Source organism: Hyla sarda, chromosome 10 (assembly GCF_029499605.1).
Source record: "Hyla sarda isolate aHylSar1 chromosome 10, aHylSar1.hap1, whole genome shotgun sequence".
Taxonomy (NCBI): Eukaryota; Metazoa; Chordata; class Amphibia; order Anura; family Hylidae; genus Hyla; species Hyla sarda.
Genome location: NC_079198.1, coordinates 28,671,587 through 28,698,347, shown reverse-complemented (window position 1 = coordinate 28,698,347; position 26,761 = coordinate 28,671,587). Strand labels below are relative to the sequence as shown.

The 26,761-nt window shown below is 42.1% G+C and overlaps 1 protein-coding gene across 2 annotated transcripts; it reads right to left on the bottom strand.

Moving 5' to 3' along the window:
- Positions 1 to 592: 592 nt before the first annotated feature.
- On the bottom strand, positions 593 to 22,663 carry LOC130293505 (trans-1,2-dihydrobenzene-1,2-diol dehydrogenase-like). 2 transcript variants are annotated; one of them, XM_056542287.1, is made up of 8 exons: positions 22,544 to 22,663; positions 20,244 to 20,390; positions 15,044 to 15,155; positions 10,312 to 10,475; positions 8,857 to 9,109; positions 7,651 to 7,775; positions 5,435 to 5,585; positions 593 to 781 (listed from the first exon to the last, which is right to left on the bottom strand). In XM_056542287.1, the coding sequence occupies exons 2-8, from the start codon at positions 20,331 to 20,333 to the stop codon at positions 693 to 695; spliced, it is 984 nt and encodes a 327-aa protein (XP_056398262.1). In that variant the 5' UTR covers positions 20,334 to 20,390; positions 22,544 to 22,663; the 3' UTR covers positions 593 to 692. The 2 variants fall into 2 exon arrangements, with proteins under 2 accessions (XP_056398262.1, XP_056398263.1); XM_056542288.1 differs by having other exon boundaries at positions 20,244 to 20,357; positions 22,544 to 22,576.
- Positions 22,664 to 26,761: the final 4,098 nt, after the last annotated feature.

The following is a 26,761-nucleotide window of genomic DNA, read 5'->3' as shown; positions in this document are numbered from 1 at the left end:
TTGAGCCGCTACCGGTGGACACGACCTTGTTGCTACCGCCGCAGCAAGACCATCTCGCTTTGCGGCGGGCTCTGGGGAAAACCAGTAGCAACTTAGAACCGGTCCACCGGTACAGTCCACGCCAATCCCTCTCTGACACAGAGGATCCACCTCCAGCCAGCCGAATCCTAACAGTTTGTTAGTAAATCAGAGTCATTGTTGCAGTGCTGAAATAACCTATACATTTAACTTAGTGTCATTTTCTTTGTGGGTTTTGATTCCCGACAGGTATTTTTACACGGCATTTATTAATGTTTCCCTACGTTTTTATTTATTTTTGTTTGTTTATTTTTTTAACAACTGCTCTGAACTGTGGGGTATTCCAGAGCTCAAGTCCACCATTTTTGGAATTTTTTTTAAATGTTGGTGACACACCCCTTTTCTGTGACCACACACCCTTTTCACGATGATCACACCCCTTTTTTGGGTTTTCTAAGTAAAATGTAGAAAAATTTTAAGAGCCAATTCTGGCACAGACACAATTTGTGGCACACAACCCGACAAGACAGGTCAGGTTTACAATAGTAAATCAGGGCCAATGTCTATGTTTAGGCTTAGTAACATTTTATTTGCTGAATGACGCAAAGATAGTGTCTTCTAAAGTAAACATTAATTGATGTCATGAAGAAACCTTAGTTAAGTAATTTATTCTTTCAGAGACGAAGCTGGTTATGGACCTCTTCGATGATGCTGGCCAAGAGTTCACTCTCCGTTAAACTCATGATTGGGCTTTCTTTCAATCCTGAAACAAATAATTAAACATGGCTGAATTTAGGAAGCCACTAACACTTTCATCATCATGAGATTATGGTATGCACTCTGGTCTTTTAAATTTCATGAGTGTTTATTTTTATATTTCAATAAGTTTATGCAATTTAAAGGGGTTGTCACATGCACTTCTTTATATTGCTCCATTAGGGCTGATAAAGAGAGGAGTCCCTTGGTCTGGACCACACTTTAGAATTAAAGGAAATCTGTCACCAATGTCACCAGCACTAACCTGTCAGTACAGACAGGTAGTGCAGGTGCCACTGATGACAATGGAACTTACCTTGTCCCAATCCGTGCTGTCGTTCTCCAGTAATCTTCTCCAGTATCTTCAGTTCTGGACCCAGCTTGGAGCAGGGGCGGAGCTTAATGACGTCACTGCTGCTGTTCTCTGCTGGGTCCCGCTGCTAGAGAACAGCAGCGGTGACGTCACTAAGCTCCGCCCCTGCTCCAAGCTGGGCCCGGAGCTTAAGATACTGGAGAAGATTACCGAGGGACTTCACAGAACGGGACAAGGTAAGTACCATTGTCTTCAGTGTCACCTACACTACCTGTCTGTATCGACAGGTTAGTGCAGGTAACACTGGTGACAGATTTCCTTCAAGATCAGAAGGACACTTAACCCCTTAAGGACCGGAGGTTTTTCCGTTTTTGCATTTTCGTTTTTTGCTCCTTGCCTTTAAAAAATCATAACTCTTTCAAATTTACACCTAAAAATCCATATGATGGCTTATTTTTTGCGCCACCAATTCTACTTTGTAATGACGTCAGTCATTTTGCCCAAAAATCTATGGTGAAGCGGGAAAAAAAATCATTGTGCGACAAAATTGAAAAAAAAACGCTGTTTTGTAACTTTTGGGGGCTTCCGTTTCTACGTAGTACATTTTTCGGTAAAAATGACACCTGATATGTATTCTGTAGGTCCATACAATTAAAATGATACCCTACTTATATAGGTTTGATTTTGTCGGACTTCTGGAAAAAATCATAACTACATGCAGGAAAATTAATACGTTTAAAATTGTCATCTTCTGACCCCTATAACTTTTTTATTTTTCCGTGTATGGGGCGGTATGAGGGCTCATTTTTTGCGCCGTGATCTGAAGTTTTTAACGGTACCATTTTTGCATTGATAGGACTTATTGATCACTTTTTATTCATTTTTAAATGATATAAAAAGTGACCAAAAATGCACTATTTTGGACTTTGGAATTTTTTTGCGCGCACGCCATTGACCGAGCGGTTTAATTAATGATATATTTTTATAATTCGGACATTTCCGCACGCGGTGATACCACATATGTTTATTTTAATTTTTATTTACACTGTGTTTTTTTTTTTATTGGAAAAGGGGGGTGATTCAAACTTTTAATAGGGGAGGAGTTAAATGATCTTTATTCACTTTTTTTTTTCACTTTTTTTGTGCAGTGTTATAGGTCCCATAGGGACCTATAACACTGCACACACTGATCTTCTATGTTGATCACTGGTTTCTCATAAGAAACCAGTGATCAACGATTCTGCCGGATGACTGCTCATGCCTGGATCTCAGGCACTGAGCAGTCATTCGGCGATCGGACAGCGAGGAGGCAGGTAGGGGCCCTCCCGCTGTCCTGTCAGCTGTTCGGGATGCCGCGATTAGCCGCGGCTATCCCGAACAGCCCGACTGAGCTAGCCGGGAACTTTCACTTTCACTTTTAGCCGCGCGGCTCAGCTTTGAGCGCGCGGCTAAAGGGTTAATAGCGCGCGGCGCCGCGATCGGCGCTGCGCGCTATTAGAGGCGGGTCCCGGCTTCACTATGACGCCGGGCCCGCCATGATATGACGCGGGGTTACTGTGTAACCCCGCGTTATATCAGAAGAGCAGGACCAAGGACGTACCGGTACGTCCTTGGTCCTTAAGGGGTTAAAGGGGTATTCCAGGCCAAAACTTTTTTTTTTTATATATCAACTGGCTCCGGAAAGTTAAACAGATTTGTAAATTACTTCAATTAAAAAATCTTAATCCTTGCAATAGTTATTGGCTTCTGAAGTTGAGTTGTTTTTTTCTGTCTAACTGCTTTCTGATGACTCACGTCCCTGCTTTCTGATGACTATTCTCCCATCATGCACAGCTCCCGGGACGTGACATCATCATTGAGCAGTTAGACAGAAAACTTCAGAAGCTAATAACTATTGGAAGGATTAAGATTTTTTAATAGAAGTAATTTACAAATCTGTTTAACTTTCCGGAGCCAGTTGATATATATAAAAAACGGTTTTGCCTGGAATACCTCTTTAATGCTCCAGTAGACTCCAGCAATCCATGCATTACCAGGATGACCGATTATGTACATTGCCAATATATCCAAATGTCTAGCAGGCCATGGCTTTCTTCAACAAAATAAGGTTTTTGCCAGGGGTGCCAAGAGTTCCATCTCTGGCAATCAGAAGTGTTTGAAAAACTCATTAGGGGTACTCCTGTGGAAAACAATTTTTAATAAGTTAACTGGTGCCATAAAGTTACATTTGTAATTTGTTAATTACTTCTATTTAAAATATTAACCCTTTCAGTACTTATGAGCTGCTGTATGCGTCACAGGAAGTTTTATTTCTTTCTGGAATTCTTTTAAGTCTGACCACAGTCCTCTCTGCTGACACCTCTGTCCATGTCAGGAACTGTCCACAGAAGGAGAGGTTGGCTATGGGGATTTGCTTGTACTCTGGACCGTTCCTGATACGGACAGAGGTGTCAGCAGAGAACACTTGGTCAGACTGAAAAGAATTCCAGAAAAAATATACAACTTCCTGTGGAGCATACAGCAGCTAAAACGTACTGGAAGGATTAAGATTTTTAAATGGAAGTAATTTACAAATGTTTAACTTTCTTGCAGCAGTTGATTAAAAAAAAAAATAAAAAATTCCACCAGAGTACCCCTGTAACATGGCTCTATTTTTGTTCACTTTGCTTAAAGGGAAGCTCTCTGAATTGTTCACGTTATAGGTGGAAAAAGTTCTGAAATGTATCTTTCTCATTCTTTAATATCACAAGAACCTGGCATTTTAACAGGGGTGTGTATATTTTTTTTATATCCACTGTATATCAATATGGGTGGGCTGGGGGACTGGTCTTAAAAAGGCTCATTGTTAAAAAATGTTTAATACTTGTGCCCGAATTCAATAAAAATGTTGCCTGTCCTGCTAGCTCCCATTTGTGCAGCTGGTTAGGACGTAAGTGAAGAGGATGATGCAGATGTGTAATGCTATGTATGACATGTGAATCTTTATTGGCATGTTGACATAATGAAGGGTATGTAATGTATAGTGTGGGCTTCCTGCCTCTGCTGTAGCTTAACCCCTTAACGCCATCGGACGTAAATGTAAGTCATGGTGCATTGGTACTTAACGCACCATGACGTACATTCAGCAGCCGGGGACCAGCCGGTAATGGTGGATATCCGTGATCGCGCCGATGTCCGCCATTAACCCCTCAGGTGCCGTGATCAATACAGATCACGGCATCTGCGGCAATGCAGCACTTAATATGGATGATCAGGTCACCTGCAGCGCTGCCGCAGGGATCCGATCCTCCATAATGGCGGCCGGAGGTCCCCTCATCTGCCTCAGTCAGTCTCCACGGGTCTTCTGCTCTGGTATGAGATTGAGCAGAAGATCGCTGATAACACTGATCAATGCTGTGCCCTATGCATAGCACTGAAAAGTATTACCATGATTGCTATAATCCCCCCCAAAAACAAAAAAAAAATTTATAAACATATATTTGGTATCGCCGCATGTGTAAATGTCCCAACTATTAAAAGATAATGTTATTTATCCCGTATGGTGAACAGTGTAAGGAAAAAAAAAAAATCCAAAATTGCTGCTTTTTTGTCACATCATATTCCAAAACAAAATTTATAAAAAATGTATTTAAAAAGGTTTTATATTCGCAAATGTGGTATCAATAAAAAGTACAGATCATGACGCAGAAAATTAGCCCTCATAAAGCCTCTTATATGAAAAAACGAAAGTTCTAGGTTGTCAAAATAACAGGATTTTAAACATACTCATTTGGTTAAAAGTTTGAGTTTTTTTTAAGCGGTACAATAATAGAAAAGTATGTAGTCATGGGTATCATTTTAATTGTATTGACCCACAGAATAAAGAAAATGTCATTTTTTACTGTAAATTGTATAGTGTGAAAACGAAACCTTCCAAAATTTGCACAATTCAGGTTCTCTTTTCAATTTCGCCACCCAAATATTTTTTTGGTTGAGCCATACATTTTATGGTAAAATGAGAGACGTTATTACAAAGGACAACTGGTCGCGCAAAAAACAAGCCCTCATATTAGTCTGTGGATGAAAATATAAAAGTTATGATTTTTAGAAGGCGAGGAGGAAAAAAACGAAAATGCTAAAATAAAATTGGTCTGGTCCTTAAGGCCAAAATGGGCTGCGTGCTTAAGGGGTTAAGCTCCAGACTACACAAGTGTGTGTTTATATTTGTTGTACTGTGTGCAAGTCAGTGTCACAGTAGACCTTATGTTTATATTTGATGTTTTTTGCTTTCTTTTTTTCTAAGTAGGTTCTTTGATCACTGACTTGCAGATAATTGACTACAAAAGGCTTCTTGGTGCCTTCAGTTACCTTTCTGTAGACATTGACGCACATGTTCTGCTTCATAGCTCAGTCCTGTGCTATTACTGAAGTACAGGTGTTTTTTAGTTGGAGGAAGAGGATATTTTGTTTCCTTTCCATTAACTATGAGGGAAGTTGGAGACCACATATATGAAGGAATCTGCAAAATAAAATTAAATCTAACCAATACATTTCTTAAGAAAAAAAACTCACATGAGCAGCCAAGTCGATGTTAAAGGAGTACTCCAGGATATGAAAGGGAATAAGTTTCAGATTGCAGGGGTCCGACTGCTGGGAACCCCTGTGATCTCCCATACGGGGCCCTGGCTCTCTGGTCAAATAGCATGTGTCGACCACCACACGAAGCAGTGGCTGACATGCTCCCTCAATGCAGCTCTATGGCAAAGCCAGAGACTGCCGAATGAAGCGCTCCGGCTCTTCCATAGAGTTGTATTGAGGGAGCGTGTCAGCCTCTGCTTCCTGTGGACTGCCGGGGCCCCGTAAGGGAGATTATGGTGGGGGGGTGGGGTCCCAGTGGTCGGAATCTCCGCGATCTGAAGCTTATCCACCATACCTTAGGATAGGAGATTAGGTTTGTTTTCCTGGAGTGCTCCTTTAAAGGGGGTCTTAAAATTTTAAACTTAGAAATGATCTGCTATATTTGGTCAAACATTAATTTAAAGGAAAGCTGATAGCTGGTTTACTCACACTAAACCAAATACACAGGGTTATAGTACAGGTGAACCAGATTAAAATGATGTATAATTTACCCGGATTGATGCCGATGACCCGGAGATAGTGTATATTAGCATGTCCTCCTTTGCTCATTGGTGGCGGGCACCAGCATAATCTGTATCCTTGCCTCTTTCCTCTCTACCCACCTGAACCTAGCTTGCCCCAGTTTGTAGGACCACCTAAAGATTATTTAAAAAAAAAAAATGTTTTGACTCTTCCGCGGTCATTGCCATCTTCTACTACTTCTAGGCTGCAGGCAGGCTTTTCCTGCAGCCACTAGTGGCCAGGAATGTCTCTTATTGAGCGTGTTCAGGAAGAAATGCTCCATGCCTCTAGTGCCCTAGGCTGTAAAGCTGGCAGTGCCATGCCTGCAATATACAGCCTTCACAGCCTAGGATGGGCTTTGGACATAGTGCTCCCTGTCACCATCTTCCTTATTGGAGTGCCGCTCCCCTGGCGGCTTCCTGCTGTGCTCCAGTTTGGGCTCGCTGGCAGGCCCCAACATAATGAAATGGTCCGTGGGCCAAATGTTCCCCACCCTCGCACAATGCTTGGACATGCTGGGACCATAAGTATGATGGATACTTTTTATAGCCGTTCTCTGCTCTAGGTAATAAATTAGGGTCTCCTCCGCTCTATTACATCAGAGTTCATTTAGTCTATTTAAAAAATTGGACTCTCTCAACCAGAAAATACTCCTAAGAGAGCCTGTCATTACTTTCATGCTGCCTGAACCACTAGTCATGGAGGGGATTGATTGGATTTCGTAGCTGCGTCTGAAGTTTCAGAAACCGCCGGGCTTCTGAGACGGGGGCATGACGTCACGCCACGCCCCCTACATTCATGTTTATGGGAGGGGGCTTTGTGGCCGCTACGCCCCCTCCCATAGAAATTAATGGAGGGGGCGTGGTGTGACGTCACATCCCCATCTCGGAAGCCCGGAGGTTTCTGAAACTTCAGACGCAGCTAAGCATAGAATGCGGGCTGCTGCAGGGAGATCTCGGGGGGGGGGTTGTCCCAGCGATCAGACATCCTTTCGATAGGGGATAACATGTTTTTGCCCGGAATACCCCTTTAATCCTTTCAGTACTCATTCGCGGGTGTATAGTACAGAAGAAGTTATTTTATTTTGGGATTTCTTTTCTGTCACAACCACAGTGCTCTCTTCAGACACCTCTGTCCATTTTAGGAACTGCCTAGAGCAGTATATGTTTGCTATGGGGATTTGCGCTGGACAGTTCCTGACATGGACAGAGGTGTCAGCAGAGAGCACTGTGGTCATGACAGAAAAGAAATCCAAAAAGAAAATAATTTCCTCTGTAGTATACAGCAGCTGAAAAGTACTGGAAGGATTACGATTTTTAAATAGAAGTAATTTACAAATCTTTTTAACTTTCTGGTTAAAAATAATAATAATAATAATAATAATAATGTTTTCCCCCGGAGTACAACTTTTAACCAGCGTTCTGTTCTATTGTTGCATTGCATACCTGAATGATTCCTTTGGTACCAGAGATAAAAGCTTGATTTGGCATTTCAGTCACCAAAGAACAGGTGAGAACAGCCTGGCGTTTCCCAGAATATTGCAAAATAATAGTCACCGTCTCAACAACACCTAAAAAAAAAAATATGTTATAAAATTATATTAGTTTTCATCTGAATACCTGGGTATAAAGAAAAGGGGTGCTCCCTCCCCCCACACCATTTTGGGGCCTTAGGAAGTTGTGCTGAGATTAGGCACAACACTATGAAGAGTAAAACTGGTACACCGTAGGCTTCACTGGAGACCCAATCCAATAACCTAAGAGAAGTGGATAACTTAGCCAGAGGAGGAGGCTATTCCCATGATTCTGCCCTGTATGGTGTCTGGAGGAAAAGGGTGTCTTCTGTTTGGGAGGAATGGTGAGCAGTGGGTGTATGGGCATGTCCCATCCCTCGCGGACTATGCCAGGTGGCATGCCCACGCTGACACACCACTAACCATTTCTTCCAGGTAGAAGACACACTAGTCTTCCAGACACCATGCAGGGCAGTGACAAGGAAATGTCCTTGGACAGGACTTCTTCCGGTTCTGGGAGACACCAGAGGACCATGAATAGGGTAGTATTTTCACTGTAGACCTCAGGTTCGCCAAAAAAAAAAAAAAAAAAAAAAGTGGTGTCCTGATTGTCTTGATATACCAATAGATATGGAATATTGTATGTATCATCGGTGGTGGACAGCTCGTTGTGCACTTCAGCAGCAGCACCTATGAATGCCTCACATCTGACTTTATGTATGGAGCTACCATTTAGTGGAATCCTCAGGGCAAAACCATTATTGACAACTTTAGTAAAGTAGAGTCATCAGGGAGAGTCAATAAATTATGGGCAATATATTTGGAATTTTGCCCCACCCCCACACTATGCCATATTAATTACAAATAGTACATATGACCTTACTAATGATACCCAACATGAATTCCCCCCCCAGATCAGACCCTAAATCAGTGGTCTCAAACTGTGGCCCTCCCAGATGTTGCAAAACTTCAACTCCCAGCATGCCCGGACAGCCGTTGGCTGTCCGGGCATGCTGGGAGTTGAAGTTTTGCAACATCTGGAGGGCCACAGTTTGAGACCACTGCCCTAAATAAAAAACAGACCCCACACAAACCACCTAGACATATGTCAGAATCTTCTGTCGGAGAGAGAACTTACCGGTATCGTGCAGAAATCCTTTTGCAGTTACAGACTCTGGTTTTTCTCCATTAAATACCATTGAGGCAAACTGAATACAGTAACAACCAATGTCCAGAACTGCTCCCCCGCCAAGTTCTTGTTTGACAACCCGGGGAACTCCTACCAAATTTGCACAAAATTCGGCCCGGACAAGCTTTACCTCTCCAATAACTTTTTGATCAAGCAGAGAACGGATCTCTTCGTAGACTGGAAAAAAGCGGCTCCAGAAAGCCTATCCACCAAAGAGATTTGGGAAAAATGTGAATCAATGAGAAATAGATCTTAAAGGGGTACTCCGGTGAAAACCTTTTTTCTTTTAAATCAACTGGTGCCAGAAAGTTAAACATATTTGTAAATTACTTCTATTACAAAATCTTAATCCTTCCTGTACTTATTAGCTGCTAAATACTACAGAGGAAATTCTTTGTTTTTTTGGAACACAGTGCTCTCTGATGACATCACGAGCACAGTTCTCTCTGCTGAAGTTATTATAAAAATAATAACACTATATTTATTGTTGTCCTTAGTGGGATATGAACCCAAGTCCCCAGCACTGCAAGGCAGCAGTGCTAACCAATGAGCCACCATGCTGCCCTTAGCATACATCTGCTATGGATGGTTGCTAAAATGGACAGAGATGTCAGCAGAGAGCACTGTGCTCATGATGTCATCAATGTTCCAAAAAGAAAGGAATTTCATCTGTAGCATTCAGCAGCTAATAAGTACTGGAAGGATTAAGATTTTTTAATAGAAGTAATTTACAAATATGTTTAACTTTCTGCCACCAGTTGATTTAAAAGATAAAAGGTTTTCACCGGAGTACCCCTTTAAGGGCTTCAAGTAATGGTTGTAATGAGCCTCTATCTACCCCACCCTCTTAGGCCTCTTTCACTCACTAGTATTTTGGTCAGTATTTTAGCCAATGGAAAGATTTGCACCTTTTTTCTGTGTTTTGGATCCCACTCGTGGTTTGAGCTGAATTACTGACCAAATATGAGAAAGCCTTAAAAAGGACATTCTGTTGGAATTTTTTTTAAATAACTGTGTGCTGTATACATAAAGCCATATTCATGTGCCTCAATCATCCGCAGCTGCCATTTTTTAATGGCATTTTGTCTCCATTGGTTCCCGGTTCCAGTGATGCATTCTTTTAATTTTTACAGCCAAATGATATACTATAAATAACGGAACACCAGAATTTCCCCTTTAAAATGTATGTTCATACATACTGTATATTCTGCAGATTTCATGCTTTGTTCGACTATTTGTATTGATTTACACAGCATAAAATCTGCAGCATATTCAGTACGTGTGAACATACCCTGAATCCACTTGTACTTCAAGCATTGAAGCTGAACTAGGTCAGAGATGTCTGCGGAGTGTAAAAAAAAATTACTCACATTCGTAAATAAGACATAGGAAGAGAGACCTTACCTCCATTAGGAAGACACAGTGTTTCCTTGCATCTGAGATCATCTCCTTAACTTCAGTAAGATTCATGGCCATAGGCTTTTCACATAAGACATTTTTTCCATGGTTAAAAAACAGAAGAACCAAATCCCTATGGGCAGGATGGATGGCCCCAACATACACTACATCTATTTGTGCAAACAAAAAAAGATGGAAGTTTCATGATGATAGTGTTAAGATCCCATTAATCATTGAGGTATTATAGTTATATATTTTATAGTTCCTTATGGAACTATCTATAAAGGGTGTAAAGTAGTAGAAAAAAGTGAGTGGATCCATTGGGGTGGGTGAGTCGGTCCTGGCCATCCATCTTGACCGGGAGGCCCTCTTCTCCGTTCCGGGCCGGCCCAGGACTAGTGACTCTGCATTGATGCCGCCGCGCAGGGACGTCCATGCACAGCAGACATCCGTGAGGACGTCCCTGGGTGGAGTCAATGCAGAGTCACTAGTCCGGCTCACCCTCCCCACTGGAATTCGGATGGTACCTGCAGCGTAGATGGGCGACGATGGACAGCTGCTAGGCAACAGAGAAGGACCAACAGAGCTATGTATGGGGAGGTGAGTAGACAACAAGAGAGGGGGGGTCTGGATGATGACAGAGGGGTCTGTATGATGGCGGGGGGGGGGGGGCGGAATGATGACAGGGGGGGTCGGAATGATGACAGGGAGGGTCGGGATGATGACAGGGGGGGTCGGGATGATGACAGGGGGGGGGGGGGGATGATGTATTTCCCACCCTAGGCTTATACTCGGGTCAATACATTTTACCCAGATTTTTGGGGTGAAATTAAGGGCCTCGGCTTATACGGTACCTTTTCTTAAACTAATGGTAAACGTCCTGAGTAAGCTCCCGATCTAGCGGCCCCGCGTCATAGCGGGTCGGGCCCGGCCTCTAACAACATCCAGGAACCTTGGCTAATAGCGCGCGGCATTGATCGCGGTGCCGCGTGCTATTAACCCTTAAGATGCGGTGTTCAAAGTTGAACGCCGCGTCTAAAATGAAAGTGAAACCATGCCGGTTAGCTCAGGGAGCTGTTCGGGATCGCCGAACAGCTTACAAGACAGCTGGAGGATCCCTATCTGTCTCCTCGCTGTCCGATTGCCGAATGACTGCTCAGTGCCTGAGATCCAGGCATGAGCAGTCAAGCGGCAGAATCATCGATCACTGGTTTCCTATGAGAAACCATTGATCAATGTAAAAGATCAGTGTGTGCAGTGTTATAGGTCCCTATGGTAGCCATAACACTGCAAAAAAAAAAAAAAAGTGAAAAAAAAAAAAGTGAATAAAGATCATTTAACACCTCCTCTATTAAAAGTTTGAATCACCCCCCTTTTCCCATAAAAAAAACAAAACATTGTAAATAAAAATAAATATCGCTGCGTGTGGAAATGTCCGAATTTATTAATTAAACTGCACGGTGAATGGCGTACGCGCAAAAAAATTCCAAAGTCCAAAATAGTGCATTTTTGGTCACTTTTTATATCATGTAAAAATGAATTAAAGTCCTATCAATGCAAAAATTGTACCACTAAAAACTTCAGATCACGGCGCAAAAAATTAGCCCTCATACCGCCCCATATGCAGAAAAATAAAAAAAAGTTATAGGGGTCAGAAGATGACAATTTTAAACATATAAATTTTCCTGCATGTAGTTATGATTTTTTCAGACATAATACAAAACCAAACCTATATAAGTAGGGGATCATTTTAATCGTATGGACCTACAGAATAAAGAGAAGGTGTCATTTTACCGAAAAATATATGTGTAGAAATGGAAGCCCCCAAAAATTACAAAATGGCGTTTTTTCTTCAATTTTGTCTCACAATTATTTTTTTTCCCCATTTCGCTGTAGATTTTTGGGTAAAATGACTGACGTCATTACAAAGTAGAATTGGTGGTGCAAAAAATATGCCATCATATGGATTTTTAGGTGAAAAAGTGAAAGAATTATGATTTTATAAACGTAAGGAGGAAAAAACGAAAATGCAAAAACGGAAAAACCCCGGGTCCTTAAGGGGTTAAGCATCCTATTTTTTGTGCATATAGTTATAATTTAAGTAGTAAAATATTAATAATCATATGGAACTACAGAATAAAGATAAGGTGTAATTTTTATCGAAAAGTGTACTGCGTAGAAACGGAAGCCCCCAAAAGTTACAAAATGGCGTTTTTCTTTCAATTTCACCCCACAAATATACATTTTTTTGCTTCGCCATAGATTTTATGAAAGGATTAAAGTCATTACAAAAGTACAACTGGTGACGCAAAAGAACAAGCCCTTATATAGGTCTGTAGGTTCAAAATTGAAAGTGTTTAGATTTTAAGAAGGGAAGGAGGAAAAAACGAAAGTGCAAAAACGAAAATTGGCCTGGTCCTCACCGATCACTAGACAGAACTGGGCGAAGCACTGGGTGGGCACTTCACTTCCTGGCTTCCTACTCTTCATGTGTCAATGTATAGGATGGGCTCATTTGTAAGTCTATGGAGCCTGCTCAGTTGCTTGCAATGTTAAAGGGGTGAAAACCTTTTTTCTTTTAAATCAACTGGTGCCAGAAAGATAAACAGATTTGTAAATGACTTCTATTAAAAAATCTCAATCCTTCCTGTACTTATTAGCTGCTGAATACTACAGAGGAAATTCTTTTCTTTTTGGAATGCTCTTTGCTGACGTCATTATAATAATAATAACTCTTTATTTATGGTTTTCCTTAGTGGGATTTGAACCCAAGGCCCCAGCATTGCATGGCAGCAGTGCTAACCACTGAGCCACCATGCTGCCCTTAGCATACATCTGCTATGCACGGTTGCTAAAGTAGACAGAGATGTCAGCAGAGAGCACTGTGCTCGTGATGTCATCAGTGTTCCAAAAAGAAAGGAATTTCCTCTGTAGCATTCAGCAGCTAATAAGTACTGGAAGGATTGATTTTTTTTAATAGAAGTAATTTACAAATATGTTTAACTTTCTGGCACCAGTTGATTTAAAAGAAAAAAGGGTTTCACCGGAGTACCCCTTTAATACATATATTTAAGTTTTACTGCCTCGTGTATTTGTGGGGCTGGCAGGTCATGTTACCAAGTGAGGTCATCAGACTCCACCACATTGGCTAGTGGCGGGGGACAATGCAGCTGTACATTGGTTGCAGTAGGTTGGCATGGGTGTGCAAATTACTTGATGCGGATAAAAAGCCACTTACTGTAAGGCTGATGTGCCATGTTACTACTCTGACAGGAGAAGCTTGATGATGGTTTACTGTATGGCTATGTCCCTGGCACCAATAAGGAGTGCAGCGTTTACCCTTGAGTGTTGTCTAAGGAACTTGCAGTTGGTCTGTAGTTATGAATAGTGTTGCGCGCGAATATTCTCAATGCAAATTTTATTTGCGAATATAGCATATTTGCTAATATAGCACTATATATTTGTGATTACGAATATTCGTTTTTTCTTTTTTCACAGTACACATCACAGTGATGATCCCTCCCTGCTTCCAGCTTGTGTGGTCTAAAGAAGGCTCTAATACTACTGTGTGAGACTGGCGTGCGAATTTTCGCATATGCAAATTTTTGTATATGCTAATTTTCGCATATGCGAATCTTCGCATATGTGGAAATAAAACGCGAATATTACGAATATGCAAATTTAGCGAATATATGATGAATATTCGTCCATATAGTCGCAAAATATCGCGAATTCGAATATGGCCTATGCCGCTCAACACTAGTTATGAATAGACTGGAGCTTGGCTGGCTTATAGGACACAAGCGAGACTGGAGACTGGAGTAGCTGACTACAAATATATTACAATGAGCAATAAAATAATTAGAGTGAAACCAGGGTAGGCCATCAATATCTGATCGGCACAGGGTCATAAATAAACAATATACTCAAAGCCTCCACTCCACTGCTGGGTAACTGCAGAGTATCTCCTATTCACTTCAATCAGAGCTGCTCTTCGGTTACCCAATGCCAACACTACAATGAATGGAGCTGAGGCTTCCAGGTCCCGTACAATGTTTCTCTCCGGTGCTGAGTCAGTGCCGATCAGAAGGGGTGCCTGTTGTTGGCACCCAAACGATCAATAGTTTTTGGCTAGAATACCCCTTTAAGATGGAAAACTTGAAACACAATTTTGCAGATACAAAATATGTACAAAAGCCTCTTATCTAGGTATATTCCTTTATCTAAAGCTCATACCTTCCAACAGCATAGGTAGTAGTGTTGAGCTGCATAGGCCATATTCAAATTCGCGAATATATGGGCGAATATTCGTCATATATTCGCTAAATTTGCATATTCATAATATTCTCGTTTTATTTTCGCATATGCGAAAATGAACATATGTGAAAATTAGCATATACAAAAATTTACATAAGCGAAAATTTGCATATGCGAAAATTAGCCTATGCCAATTTTTGCATATGCGAAAATTTGCACGCCAGTCTCACACAGTAGTATTAGAGCCTTCTTCACACCACACAAGCTGGAAGCAGAGAGGGGGGATCACTGTGATGTGTACTGTGAAAAAAAAAACAAAAAACAAAAAACGAATGTTCGAAATTACGAATATATAGTGCTATAGTCGCAAATATTCGCGAATTCGCATTGCGAATATTCGCGCGCAACACTAGTCCCTAGTTATCCAAGCATTTGATCTAAAAGTGAACAAAAATCTAATAGCACAGATTTCATCACTTACCAATGTCTGGATCTTTGGCAAGTCCTTCATATGTTCCATAAGCTTTAGGAATATGATGGCTCTGGGCAAATTCCTTGGCGCGATTTAGATCTCTGGCAGCCACTGCAGCCACCTGAAAAGTTCAAATCAAAATAATTAACATTACAGATAGAACAGAGAAATAAAAACATTACATGCCAACTAGTGTTGAGCGCGAATATTCTCCATCGTCGTCATCACGTCGCTGCGCACGCCGTCCCGTCATCCAATAGGAGCGGCGTGTGTAGCGAAGTGATGGCGGCGACGGAGAGAGCGAGGATGCCGGGGAAGCAGAGGCCTTGCCGGAGCATCGGGGACACCCCGGGGACGCGGCGACAGCGAGGGAAGGCGACATCCAGGGCAGCGGTGACGGTCCGGAGCGGTGGGGACAGGTGAGTACAACTTCCTATTCCAGTTGTCTTCAACCTGCAGACCTCCAGATGTTGCAAAACTACAACTCCCAGCATGCCCGGACAGCCGTTGGCTGTCCGGGCATGCTGGGTGTTGTAGTTTTGCAACATCTGGAGGTCCGCAGGTTGTAGACCACTGTCCTATACTTTACATTGCACGGATCCCTCAACATACGATGGTTTCAACAAATGATGGTCCATTTGGGACGGATTACCATTGTATGTTGAGGGACCACTGCATAGTGATATATATTTCATAATGACGAATATTCGTTTTTTTTTTTATACATATTTTGGCACACCCCATAGACATACACACAATGAACATCTCCAGGCCCTATTCTTTGTAGGGACAGGTTTGTAAATATAGTGTGTGACCTCTGTGACCTCTACAGGGGAGGGAGAGGTGGCTCCTATTGTCTTTTCTATCTACTGGTGTCACCTTTTACTGTAATAAATGAGATAGCCGGCACAACAACCAAATACATGGTGCATATCGAGGTGGCAGATACAAAAACAGGTTGCAATCAAAAATAGATAAAAAAAATGTTGGTTCTTGGTGCACTTTTTGATCAAAACATGTCCCCTATCCACCATGCGTAGGTGGCCTTGTTTCAGATGGGACCCTAACACGCTCACTATACCCACCTCTGCTGGGCATATAGCATCTGACTGGGTGAATGCAGGGTCCACCATCGGTTTAAAATTCTCCTGTGGACAGGAAGGGTTACATGGTGGTGGATGGGGGACACAATTTGATCAAAAAGTGTGCAAGGAGCCTCAATTTTTGATCTATCGTGTTGCTGCAACCTTTTTTTTGTGTTTTTACTATAATGCTGTACTAAAAACTTTCCAGCAGCCTGCAATGGTGGGTAGCTGATTCATTATCAAGGCATCCAGATTCCTTTGCCTGGTCTTCTTGGCTGCTGGGACTGAGGCAGACAGTACTAATAGAGCGACAATGTAAGGAATCAATGCAGTACATATGTACTGAATAGAACTGTATGAGCAGTCAAATAATTGTGCATTTATGTCCCCTAGCGGACTTTTATGCTCAATCATACAATATAGCAGTAAAACATAATGCAAACTATACAAATTTGGTATTGTGGCCAGAAACGGCAGGATAATAAACAGAATATCCACAGCAGGATTTATGAGATAACTGGAACTTTTACTTAAAGGGGTATTCCAGGCCAAAACTTTTTTTTTATATATCAACTGGCTCCGGAAAGTTAAACAGATTTGTAAATTACTTCTATTAAAAAATCTTAATCCTTCCAGTAGTTTAGCTTCTGAAGTTGAGTTGTTTTTTTCTGTCTAACTGCTCTCTGATGACTCACGTCCCGGGAGCTGTGCAGTTCCTATGGGGATATTTTCCCATCATGCACAGCTCCCGGGACGTGACATCATCATTGAGCAGTTAGACAGAAAACTTCAGAAGCTAATAACTATTGGAAGGATTAAGATTTTTTAATAGAAGTCATTTACAAATCTGTTTAACTTTCTGGAGCCAGTTGATATATATAAAAAAAGGTTTTGCCTGGAATACCCCTTTAACTTCTTGTGCAAACAGTCTTTACAATTAAACAGTTTCTCTTGAGGTAACCGGGATGCAGGTTCCTCGCAGGCTTTGCTGGGACTAATAGTCTTGATCTTTAAGCAGGCCACTGTGCTACAAATTATAGGATTTGAGTTGAATAGTAGTCACAAGGAATTGGTAGATATTATTTTATAACTCACGGTTTTAGTGGCTGCTGGTTCTATAGGTTTTGGCCATGCTGACTAGACAGATGAAAGGGACTGACTTGACTCAAAGCTATGACTTGAATTGATGGTGGCTGCAGGACTTGACTTTGAGGCCTCCAAAATTCTGGACACACACACACTAGGCACAACTGCACTGTACCTCAGCTTAACAGAAAAAGAGCGAGAAGCCAGCTCCACCCAGGGCTTATATGGAGGAGACTAGCAGGGAGCCCATAGGTCACTCTTGGGATCACCTGGTCACTGATACCTCCTGGGTAACAATCACATGACATATAACTCTTAACGACCATGGACTTAAATGTACGTCCTGGTTTGGAGGTACTTCGCGCACCAGGACGTACATTTACGTCCTGTGTATGACTGCGAGCATCGGAGCGGTGCTCGCGTCATACACCGCAGGTTTCCGGCTGCTATCAGCAGCCGGGGATCCGCCGGTAATGGCCGACATCCGCGATCACGTGGATGTCTGCCATTAACCCCTCAGATGCCGTGATCTGTACAGATCACGGCATCTGCGGCAATGTGCATGATAAAATAGATGATCGGATCGCCCGCAGCGATCCGATCATCTGTAATGGCGGACGGAGGTCCCTTCACCTGCCTCCGTCCGTCTCCCGGCGTCTCCTGCTCTGGTCTGAGATCGAACAGATCAGAGTAGGAGATAGCCGATAAAACTGATCAGTGCTATGTCCTATGCATAGCACTGAACAATATTAGCAATCAAATGATTGCTGTAGATAGTCCCCTATGGGGACATAAAAAGTTGAAAAATGTAAAAATAAAAAGTACAAAAAAAAAGTGAAAAATCCCCTCCTCCCCAATAAAAAAGAAAATTGTCAGTTTTTCCCATTTTACCCCCAAAAAGCGTAATTTTTTAAAATAAACATATTTGGTATTGCCACATGCGTAAATGTCCGAACTATCAAAATATAATGTTAATGATCCCGTACGGTGAACAGCGTAAACGTAAAAAATAAAAAAAAAGTCAAAAAATGCTGCTTTTTTTGTCACATTTTATTTTAAAAAAATTTATAAAAAAAATTATAAAAGTTTTATATATGCAAATGTGGTATCGAAAAAAATTAAAGATGACGGCGCAAAAAGTGAGCCCTCATACCGCCCTATATATGGAAAAATGAAAAAGTTATAGGTCAAAATAGGGCGATTTTAGATTTTGTACAAAAAGTTTTAGATTTTTTTTTAAGCGGTACAAAAATATAGATGTATCTAGTCATGGGTATCATTTTAATCATATTGACCCACAGAATAAAGAACACATGTCATTTTTACCATAAAGTGTACAGTGTGAAAGCGAAACCCTCCAAAATGTGCAAAATTGTGGTTTTCATTTAAATTTTCTCCCTAAAAAATTTTTTTGGGGGGGGTTCGCCATACATTTTATGGTAAAATTTGAGGTTTCATTACAAAGTACAATTGGTCACGCAAAACAAGCCCTTATATGGGTCTGTAGATGGAAATATGAAAGAGTTATGGATTTTAAAAAGGCGAGGAGGAAAATGCAAAAATAAAATTGGCCTGGTCCTTAAAGGGGTACTACCGTGCTGACAACTTATCACCTATCTAAAGGACTCCCGCGATCTCGCACGCAGCACCCCGCTCTCATCAGGCCCCGGAGCGAACATCCGCTCCGTGTCTGATGACGGGGCCGGTGATTGTGACGTCACAGCTCCGCCCCCGTGTGACGTCACGCTCCGCCCCTCAATCCAAGTCTATGGTAGTAAAAGTAAAACGATGGAAAGTGAAAGTAAAACGATCCTTACTGTGGCAACCACTAGGAAGGCCAAACTGCAACTCCCAGCATGCCCAGACAGCCAAAGGCTGTCTGGGCATGCTGGGAGTTGTAGTTTTGCAACATCTGGAGGGTCACAGTTTGGAGACCACTGTTACAGTGGTGCCCAAACAGTAGCCCTCCAGATGTTGCCAAACTACAACTCTCAGCATGCCTCGACTGCCCAGGCATGCTGGGAGTTGTAGTTCTGTAACATCTGTCCCTTCAGATTTAGCAATTTTCATGACATTTTTGAAAATTGCTGCTCTACTTTGAAGCCCTCAAATTTTTTCAAAAAGCAAAAATATGTCCATTTTATGATGCCAACATAAAGTGGACATATTGTATTTGTGAATCAATATAAAATTTAATTGGAATATCCAGAGAGCTTCAAAGTTAGAAAAATGCTAAGTTTTCAAAATTTTCATGAATTTTGGGATTTTTCACCTAAAAAGGATGCAATTAACGCCGAAAATTTACCACCAAAATAAAGTAGAATATGTCACAAAAAACAATCTCAGAATCAGAATATTCGGTAAAAGCGTTTTCGCGTTATTAATTCGTAAAGTGACGGTGGTCAGAATTGCGAAAAAGGGCTCAGTCCTTAAGGTGAAAAAGGGCTGCGTCCTTAAGGGGTCAAAGAAACATTACATTTTATAACACTTTACATGGTAAAACATATCTTCAATGGGGAAACGAGTGCAGGGGGCCTTGGGGACACTGAAGGAGGCTGCCTGACAGGACAGCAGGAGCACGGGGTAACACCTCCCGTACTGGGCCACCACAATCCAATATGCTCAACCGGTGTGATCTATGGATTTGGGTGGAAGTAGCTACCCCAGGGCCAGAGATGAAACCATATCCTACCTACCTGTATGAGGACTACTTACATGTCATACCTTGCACAGAGATCATTACTATTCAGTGTATTGTTAACGTTACTGTAGCTCGGGCGAAGGCTCACTAGTAGAGATGAGCGAACTTACAGTAAATTTGATTCGTCACAAACTTCTCGGCTCGGCAGTTGATGGCTTTTCCTGCGTAAATTAGTTCAGCCTTCAGGTGCTCCGGTGGGCTGGAAAAGGTGGATACAGTCCTAGGAAAGAGTCTCCTAGGACTGTATCCACCTTTTCCAGCCCACCGGAGCACCTGAAAGCTGATCTCTACTCACTACATTACTACTGATTGTATGGAGCTGAAGATCTGCACCCACCTGGTGATCCTCAGCTGGCAGCGTCTGCAGAGATACCACAAAATCGTTACATATCTTGCCAGCAGAGCAGATGCCCCATCTTGTAGCCATAGTTGACTGACTATAATTCCGCTTCTGTCAGAGGAAGAAAAATGTCTGTGTCTGTACCTTATAGGGGAGGAAGAGGGGAGTGTCACCCAATCTGCTGATCTCTGCTGAAACCAAACACAAATCCTAGCTTGTTGTGTCACGCGTGTCGTGCTGCTGAGCTCGCACGGGGTATACAATAGTGTTTTCCAAACACAGTGTCTCCAGCTGTTGCAAAACTACAACTCCCAGCATGCCTGGACAGCCTTCGGCTGTCCAGGCATGCTGGGAGTTGTAGTTTTGCAACAGCTGGAGGCACACTGTTTCGAAAAAACTGGTATAGACAGCCGAAGGTTGTCCAGGCATGCTGGGAGTTGTAGTTTTGCAACAGCTGGAGGCACACTGTTTCGAAAAAACTGGTATAGACAGCCGAAGGCTGTCCAGGCATGCTGGGAGTTGTAGTTTTGCAACAGCTGAAGGCACACTGTTTCGAAAAAACTGGTATAGACAGCTGAAGGCTGTCCAGGCATGCTGGGAGTTGTAGTTTTGCAACAGCTGGAGGCACACTGTTTCGAAAAAACTGGTATAGACAGCCGAAGGTTGTCCAGGCATGCTGGGAGTTGTAGTTTTGCAACAGCTGGAGGAACACTGTTTCGAAAAAACTGATATAGACAGCCGAAGGCTGTCCAGGCATGCTGGGAGTTGTAGTTTTGCAACAGCTGGAGGCACACTGTTTTGAAAAAACAGGTATAGACAGCCGAAGGCTGTCCAGGCATGCTGGGAGTTGTAGTTTTGCAACAGCTGGAGGTACACTGTTTCGAAAGAACTGGTATAGACAGCCGAAGGCAGTCCAGGCATGCTGGGAGTTGTAGTTTTGCAACAGCTGGAGGCACACTGTTTTGAAAAAACAGGTATAGACAGCCGAAGGCTGTCCATGCATGCTGGGAGTTGTAGTTTTGCAACAACTCGAGGCACACTGTTTCGAAAAAACTGGTATAGACAGCCGAAGGCTGTCCAGGCATGCTGGGAGTTGTAGTTTTGCAACAGCTGGAGGAACACTGTTTCGAAAAAACTGGTATAGACAGCCAAAGGCTGTCCAGGCATGCTGGGAGTTGTAGTTTTGCAACAGCTGGAGGAACACTGTTTCAAAAAAACTGGTATAGACAGCCAAAGGCTGTCCAGGCATGCTGGGAGTTGTAGTTTTGCAACAGCTGGAGGCACACTGTTTCGAAAAAACTGGTATAGAATATTCAATGACTTATTTGTGTTGCAAAACTATATCCACACACTGTTTTAGCTGAAATATTGTGTGTGCCTATTTCCTGGTTTCATGTGAACAGTGCAGCAGAATCCCATTGAAATCGATGAGACTCCGCTGCTGCAGAATGTCCGTGCAGAAATTCTTCTGCGGAGTTCTGCACGGAAATTCCATTGTGTGAATATAGCCTAATTCAATGTTTTCCAAACAGTGGGGGAGATTTATCAAAACCTGTCCATAGCAACCAATCAGATTGCTCCTTTCATTTTTCACAGGCCTTTTCAGAAATGAAAGGAGCATTCTGGTTGCTATGGGCAGCTGGTCAGCTTTTCCTGTGCCCAGGTTTTGATAAATCTCCCCCATATTAATGTAGCTTTTGTGCGCCCCTTGTCTTTTAATGTGCACGAATAAAGTTATTGGGGGAGTTTTATCAAAACCTGTTCAGAGAAAAAGTTGCTGAGTTACCCATAGCAACCAATCAGATCTCTTCTTTCATTTTTCACAGGCCTTTTCAGAAATAAAAGGAGCAATCTGATTGGTTGGTATGGGCAACTCAGCAACTTTCCCTCTGGACAGGTTTTGATCAATCCCCCTCCCCATCGTTTTTCCAGCTGTTGCAAAACTAAAACTCCCAGCATGCCTGGGAATTGTAGTTTTGCAACAGCTGGAGGCACACTGTTTAGAAAACACTGGTATAGAATAAGATTTATCGAAACCTGTCAAAAGGAAAAGTAGCTGAGTATCTCCCATAGCAACCAATCAGATCACGTCTTTAATTTTTCAGAGGCCTTTTCAAAAATGAAAGATGTGATCTGATTGGGCAACTTTTCCTCTACACAGATTTTGATCAATCTCCCCCTCTGCATCTATTTTAAGAGTTTTTTTTTTTGTTTCATAAAGCTGAAATATTATAAGTTTTATAACACCCCCCCCCCCCCCCCCCCTCCTTTTTCCATCTGCTTTACAGCTTGATTACCTCCTCCTCCTGCTGCAGGGAGTTAAGGGGTTAACTGATGGGCGGGCTCGGTTAGAGAGGAGGTGGGCCGTTAGCTAGCTCAGGAGAAGCGCTCTCCCCCCTTCCTCACACTAGTGGCAGCTAGAGATGAGCGAACTTACAGTAAATTCGATTTGTCACAAACTTCTCGGCTCGGCAGTTGATGACTTTTCCTGCATAAATTAGTTCCGCTTTCCGGTGCTCCTGTGGGCTCGAAAAGGGGGATACATTCCTAGGAAAGAGTCTCTTAGGACTGTATCCACCTTTTCCAGCCCACGGGAGCACCTGAAAGCTGAACTAATTTATGCAGGAAAAGTCATCAACTGCCGAGCCGAGAAGTTTGTGACGAATCAAATTTACTGTAAGTTCACTCATCTCTAGTGGCAGCCATCGGAAGGGAAAGCTCCCCATTCTCCCACCCTTATATTGTATGTGTTATTTGTTTTCGATTTTTTAATGTTTTGTAACCCTGGATGCAGGGTTTTTTCATTTTTGTATTTTTTCCTCATCACCTTCTAAAAATCATAACGCTTTCAATTTTGCCCATAAAATTCCTTGTCACCACCAATTCTACTTTGCAGTAACATCAGTCATTTTACCAAAAAAATCCACAGCGAAACGGAACAAAAATTCATTGTGCGACAAAATTGAAGAAAAAATTGCATTTTGTAGCTTTTGGGGGCTTCCGTTTCTACGCAGTGCATACTTCGGTAAAAATTACACCTTATCTTTATTCTGTAGGTCCATACGATTAAAATGATCCCCTACTGATATAGGTTTGATTTTGTCGGACTTCTGAAAAAAATCATAACTACATGCAGGAAAATGTATATGTTAAAAATTCTCATCTTCTGACCCCTATAATTTTTTTTTATTTTTCCACGTACAGGGCGGTATGAGGGCTCATTTTTTGTGCCGTGTTCTGAAGTTTTTATCGGTACCATTTTTGTATTGATCAGACTTTTTGATGCCTTTTTTGTTCATTTTTTCATGATATAAAAAGTGAACAAAAATACGCAATTTTGTATTTGGGAAGTTTTTTGCGCGTACGCCATTAACCGTGCGGTTTAATTTACAATATATTTTTATAATTCGGACATTTCCGCATGCAGTGATACCACATGTTTATATATTTTTTTATCTACACAGTTTTTTTTTTTTTATGGGAAAAGGGGGGTGATTCAAACTTTTATTATGGAAGGGGTTAAATGACCTTTATTAACTTTTTTTTTTAACTTTTTTTTTTTTTGCAGTGTTATAGGTCCCATAGGGGGCTATAACACTGCGCACACTGATCTTTTACAGTGATTACTGCAAAGCCATAGCTTTGCATTGATCAGTGTTATAGTCGATTGCTCAAGCCTGCATCTCAGGCTTGGAGCAATCAAACAGCGATCGGACACGACGGAGACAGGTGAGGGGACCTCCGCTCGCCTCCTAGCTGATCGGGACATCGCGATTTTTATCGAGATGGTCCAGATCAGCCTGACTGAGCTGCCAGGAAGCTTTCATTTTGGACGCGCCGATCAACTTTGATCGTCACGTCTAAAGGGTTAATAGCGCGCAGCACAACGATCGGTGCCACACGCTTTTAGCCCAGGGTCCCAGCTATCATTAGCCGCCGCGATTGACCCGTTTTATTTACTGGGTGCAGGGCATACAGGTACTTCCTGCATCCTTAAGGAGTTAAAAAAAATTATGAATAAATAAATAAAAAGTTGACATAAGTTTTTGGAGCCTTTACCTATAAGGTGACTTATTGTATACAGCTTTGTTCCTTTTGGATTTCTGTTATCCTATTTGATTCTGATGTCGGTTTTCCTCTTTGGATGTATTTTGATTATGCTTTCTTTAAAGGGGTACTCCCATAGAAAACTTTTTTATTTATTTAAATCAACTAATGCCAGAAAGTTAAACAGATTTGTAAATTACTTATATTAAAAAATCTTAATCCTTGCAGTACTTTTTTGGTGCTATATACTACAAAGGAAATGCTTATCTTTTTAGATTTCTCTGATGTCATGACCACAGTGCTCTCTGCTGACCTCTGCTGTCCATTTTAGGAACTGTCCAGAGCAGCATATGTTTACTATGGGGATTTTCTCCTGCTCTGGACAGTTCCTAAAATGGACAGCAGAGGTCAGCAGAGAGCACTGTGGTCATGACATCAGAAAAATCTAAAAAGATAAACATTTCCTTTGTAGTAGATAGCCACTAATAAGTACTGGAAGGATTAAGATTTTTTAATAGAAGTAATTTACAAATCTGTTTAACTTTCTGGTACCAGTTGATTTAAAAAAAAAAATCCACGGGGGTACCCCTTTAAGTCACAGCTGGCAGTGGAGGAGTGTTCTTGACCCCTGATTGGAGGGAGAACGTGCTTCACCTGCTGCCGGGGCGGCAACCCTCTGGAGGTGGAAGTTATAGAGGTTTTGAGCATGATAATAAAGCTGTGGCCGACCCCCATCATCCATTAAAAGAGAGACTGTTGTACTGGTTTTATTTTACATAAAAGGGATCAAGCCCCGGTAGAATTATAAGATATTCAACAAGTGTTATCCCTATCTCTGATTGCTGTCAGTGAATTCTTGTTTCCTACCAGAGGCTTCCCAGCTGAGGGTTTACTAGAAGGCTTTGTTCACACAATTCCACACAAATTCCATTCAGCAAAGCTTGCTGAACAGAATTGTAGCATTCTGTCGAAATTACAGCTTAACTGCGGCAGAATTACTGTGTTAAAGGGGTATTCCAGGATTTTTTTTTATTTGACTATGCTACAGGGGCTGTAAAGTTCGTGTAGTACATAATATAGTGTCTGTACCTGTGTGTGATGGTTTTCTCACAATTCTTCTGTGATTTTCACCCCAATATTTATTTTTATCAGCATACAAAATGACTGTTGTCTCAGATTTTTCCCAGCTTGCAATGCGGCCGAGACCTGGCATCACTAGTCAGCTGATGACAGGGAGCCTGTCTGCTTCAATGGGTGGAGCAATCGCTTGGTGGGAGAGAGATCAATCTGCAACTAATGTGACAGCTGTAGGCACCCTGATTGAAAACCACAGGTCTTTTAAATCGATGCAGCTCAATTATGTTTCAATGGGTGGGGTGGCTGATGTGTGGGAGGGAGGAAAATGGAATTATGGGATTTGTAGGCAAAGAAGTAAACTCAAAAAGGAGATGCCAATTCACAAAAATCTAGCCACAGTGTTATGGTAATCTCACAACATAGCCATTTAGCCCCAAGACAAGCGCAGATCCTTCCTAAGCATGTCCATTATTGTCTGCCAGGTACGTACTAAAATCACCTCATGGTGGATAATCCCTTTAAGCCCCATTGACTTCAATGGGATTCCGCCGTGGAATTCCACAGAATCTAACACTGGTCTTATATTTTTGCTGAAATTATGCTATCTGAATGAGACTGCAGAATCCCATTGAAATCAATGTGCAGTAAATTTTGTGGGAATTTCGGACCAAATTTTTTCCATGGAATTCTGCCTGGAAATTCCGCCATGTGAACATAGCCAAATGGGGGGAGATTTATCAAAACTAGTGTAGAGGAAGAGTGGTGCAGATGCCCATAGCAACCAATCAGATTGCTTCCTTCATTTTTCACAGGCCTCTTTAAAAATGAAAGAAGCGATCTGATTGGTTGCTATGGGCAACTCAGCAACTTTTCCTCTAGACAGGTTTTGATAAATCTCCCCCATGGTGCCTAATGGAGTATCCCGGTACTGTACACGTACTGTACCTTGTCATATAAGTCCCCAAAGTCCGAGTTCCTCCGCACTGATAGAATGCTCTTAGTGGGATAACCCCTAGACACCTCTTCTTTAATTTCATGTGCTTGTAATATATATAATGTATAGTGTAAATATTGCTTCCAGGACCTTAGGTCACATGACTAATAATTATATTGTTTTGCTAAGGTTAAAGGGGTACTCCGGTGCTTACACATCTTATCCAAAGGATAGGGGATAAGATGCCTGATCGCGGGAGTCCCGCAGCTGGGGACGCCCCTGATCATGCACGCGGCACCCCGTTTGTAATCAGTCCCCGGAGCGTGTTCGCTCCAGGACTGATTACGGTCGACCGCAAGGCTGGCAGCGTGTGACGTCACACGCCGCCGGCCCTGCGGTCGACCGTAATCAGTCCCGGAGCGAACACGCTCCGGGGACTGATTACAAACGGGGTGCC

What these genes read in the sequence shown, in the direction of transcription:
- LOC130293505 (XM_056542287.1), bottom strand. Translation starts at nt 20,333, where the DNA reads ATGGCTACAAGATGGGGCATCTGCTCTGCTGGCAAGATATGTAACGAT. An exon ending in AGGATTTCTGCACGATACCG is followed by an intron (nt 7,776 to 8,856) that starts GTAAGTTCTCTC and finishes TTTTTTTTTTAG; the next exon opens with GTGTTGTTGAGACGGTGACT. An exon ending in GCGTCAATGTCTACAGAAAG is followed by an intron (nt 782 to 5,434) that starts GTAACTGAAGGC and finishes TATTTGTTTCAG; the next exon opens with GATTGAAAGAAAGCCCAATC.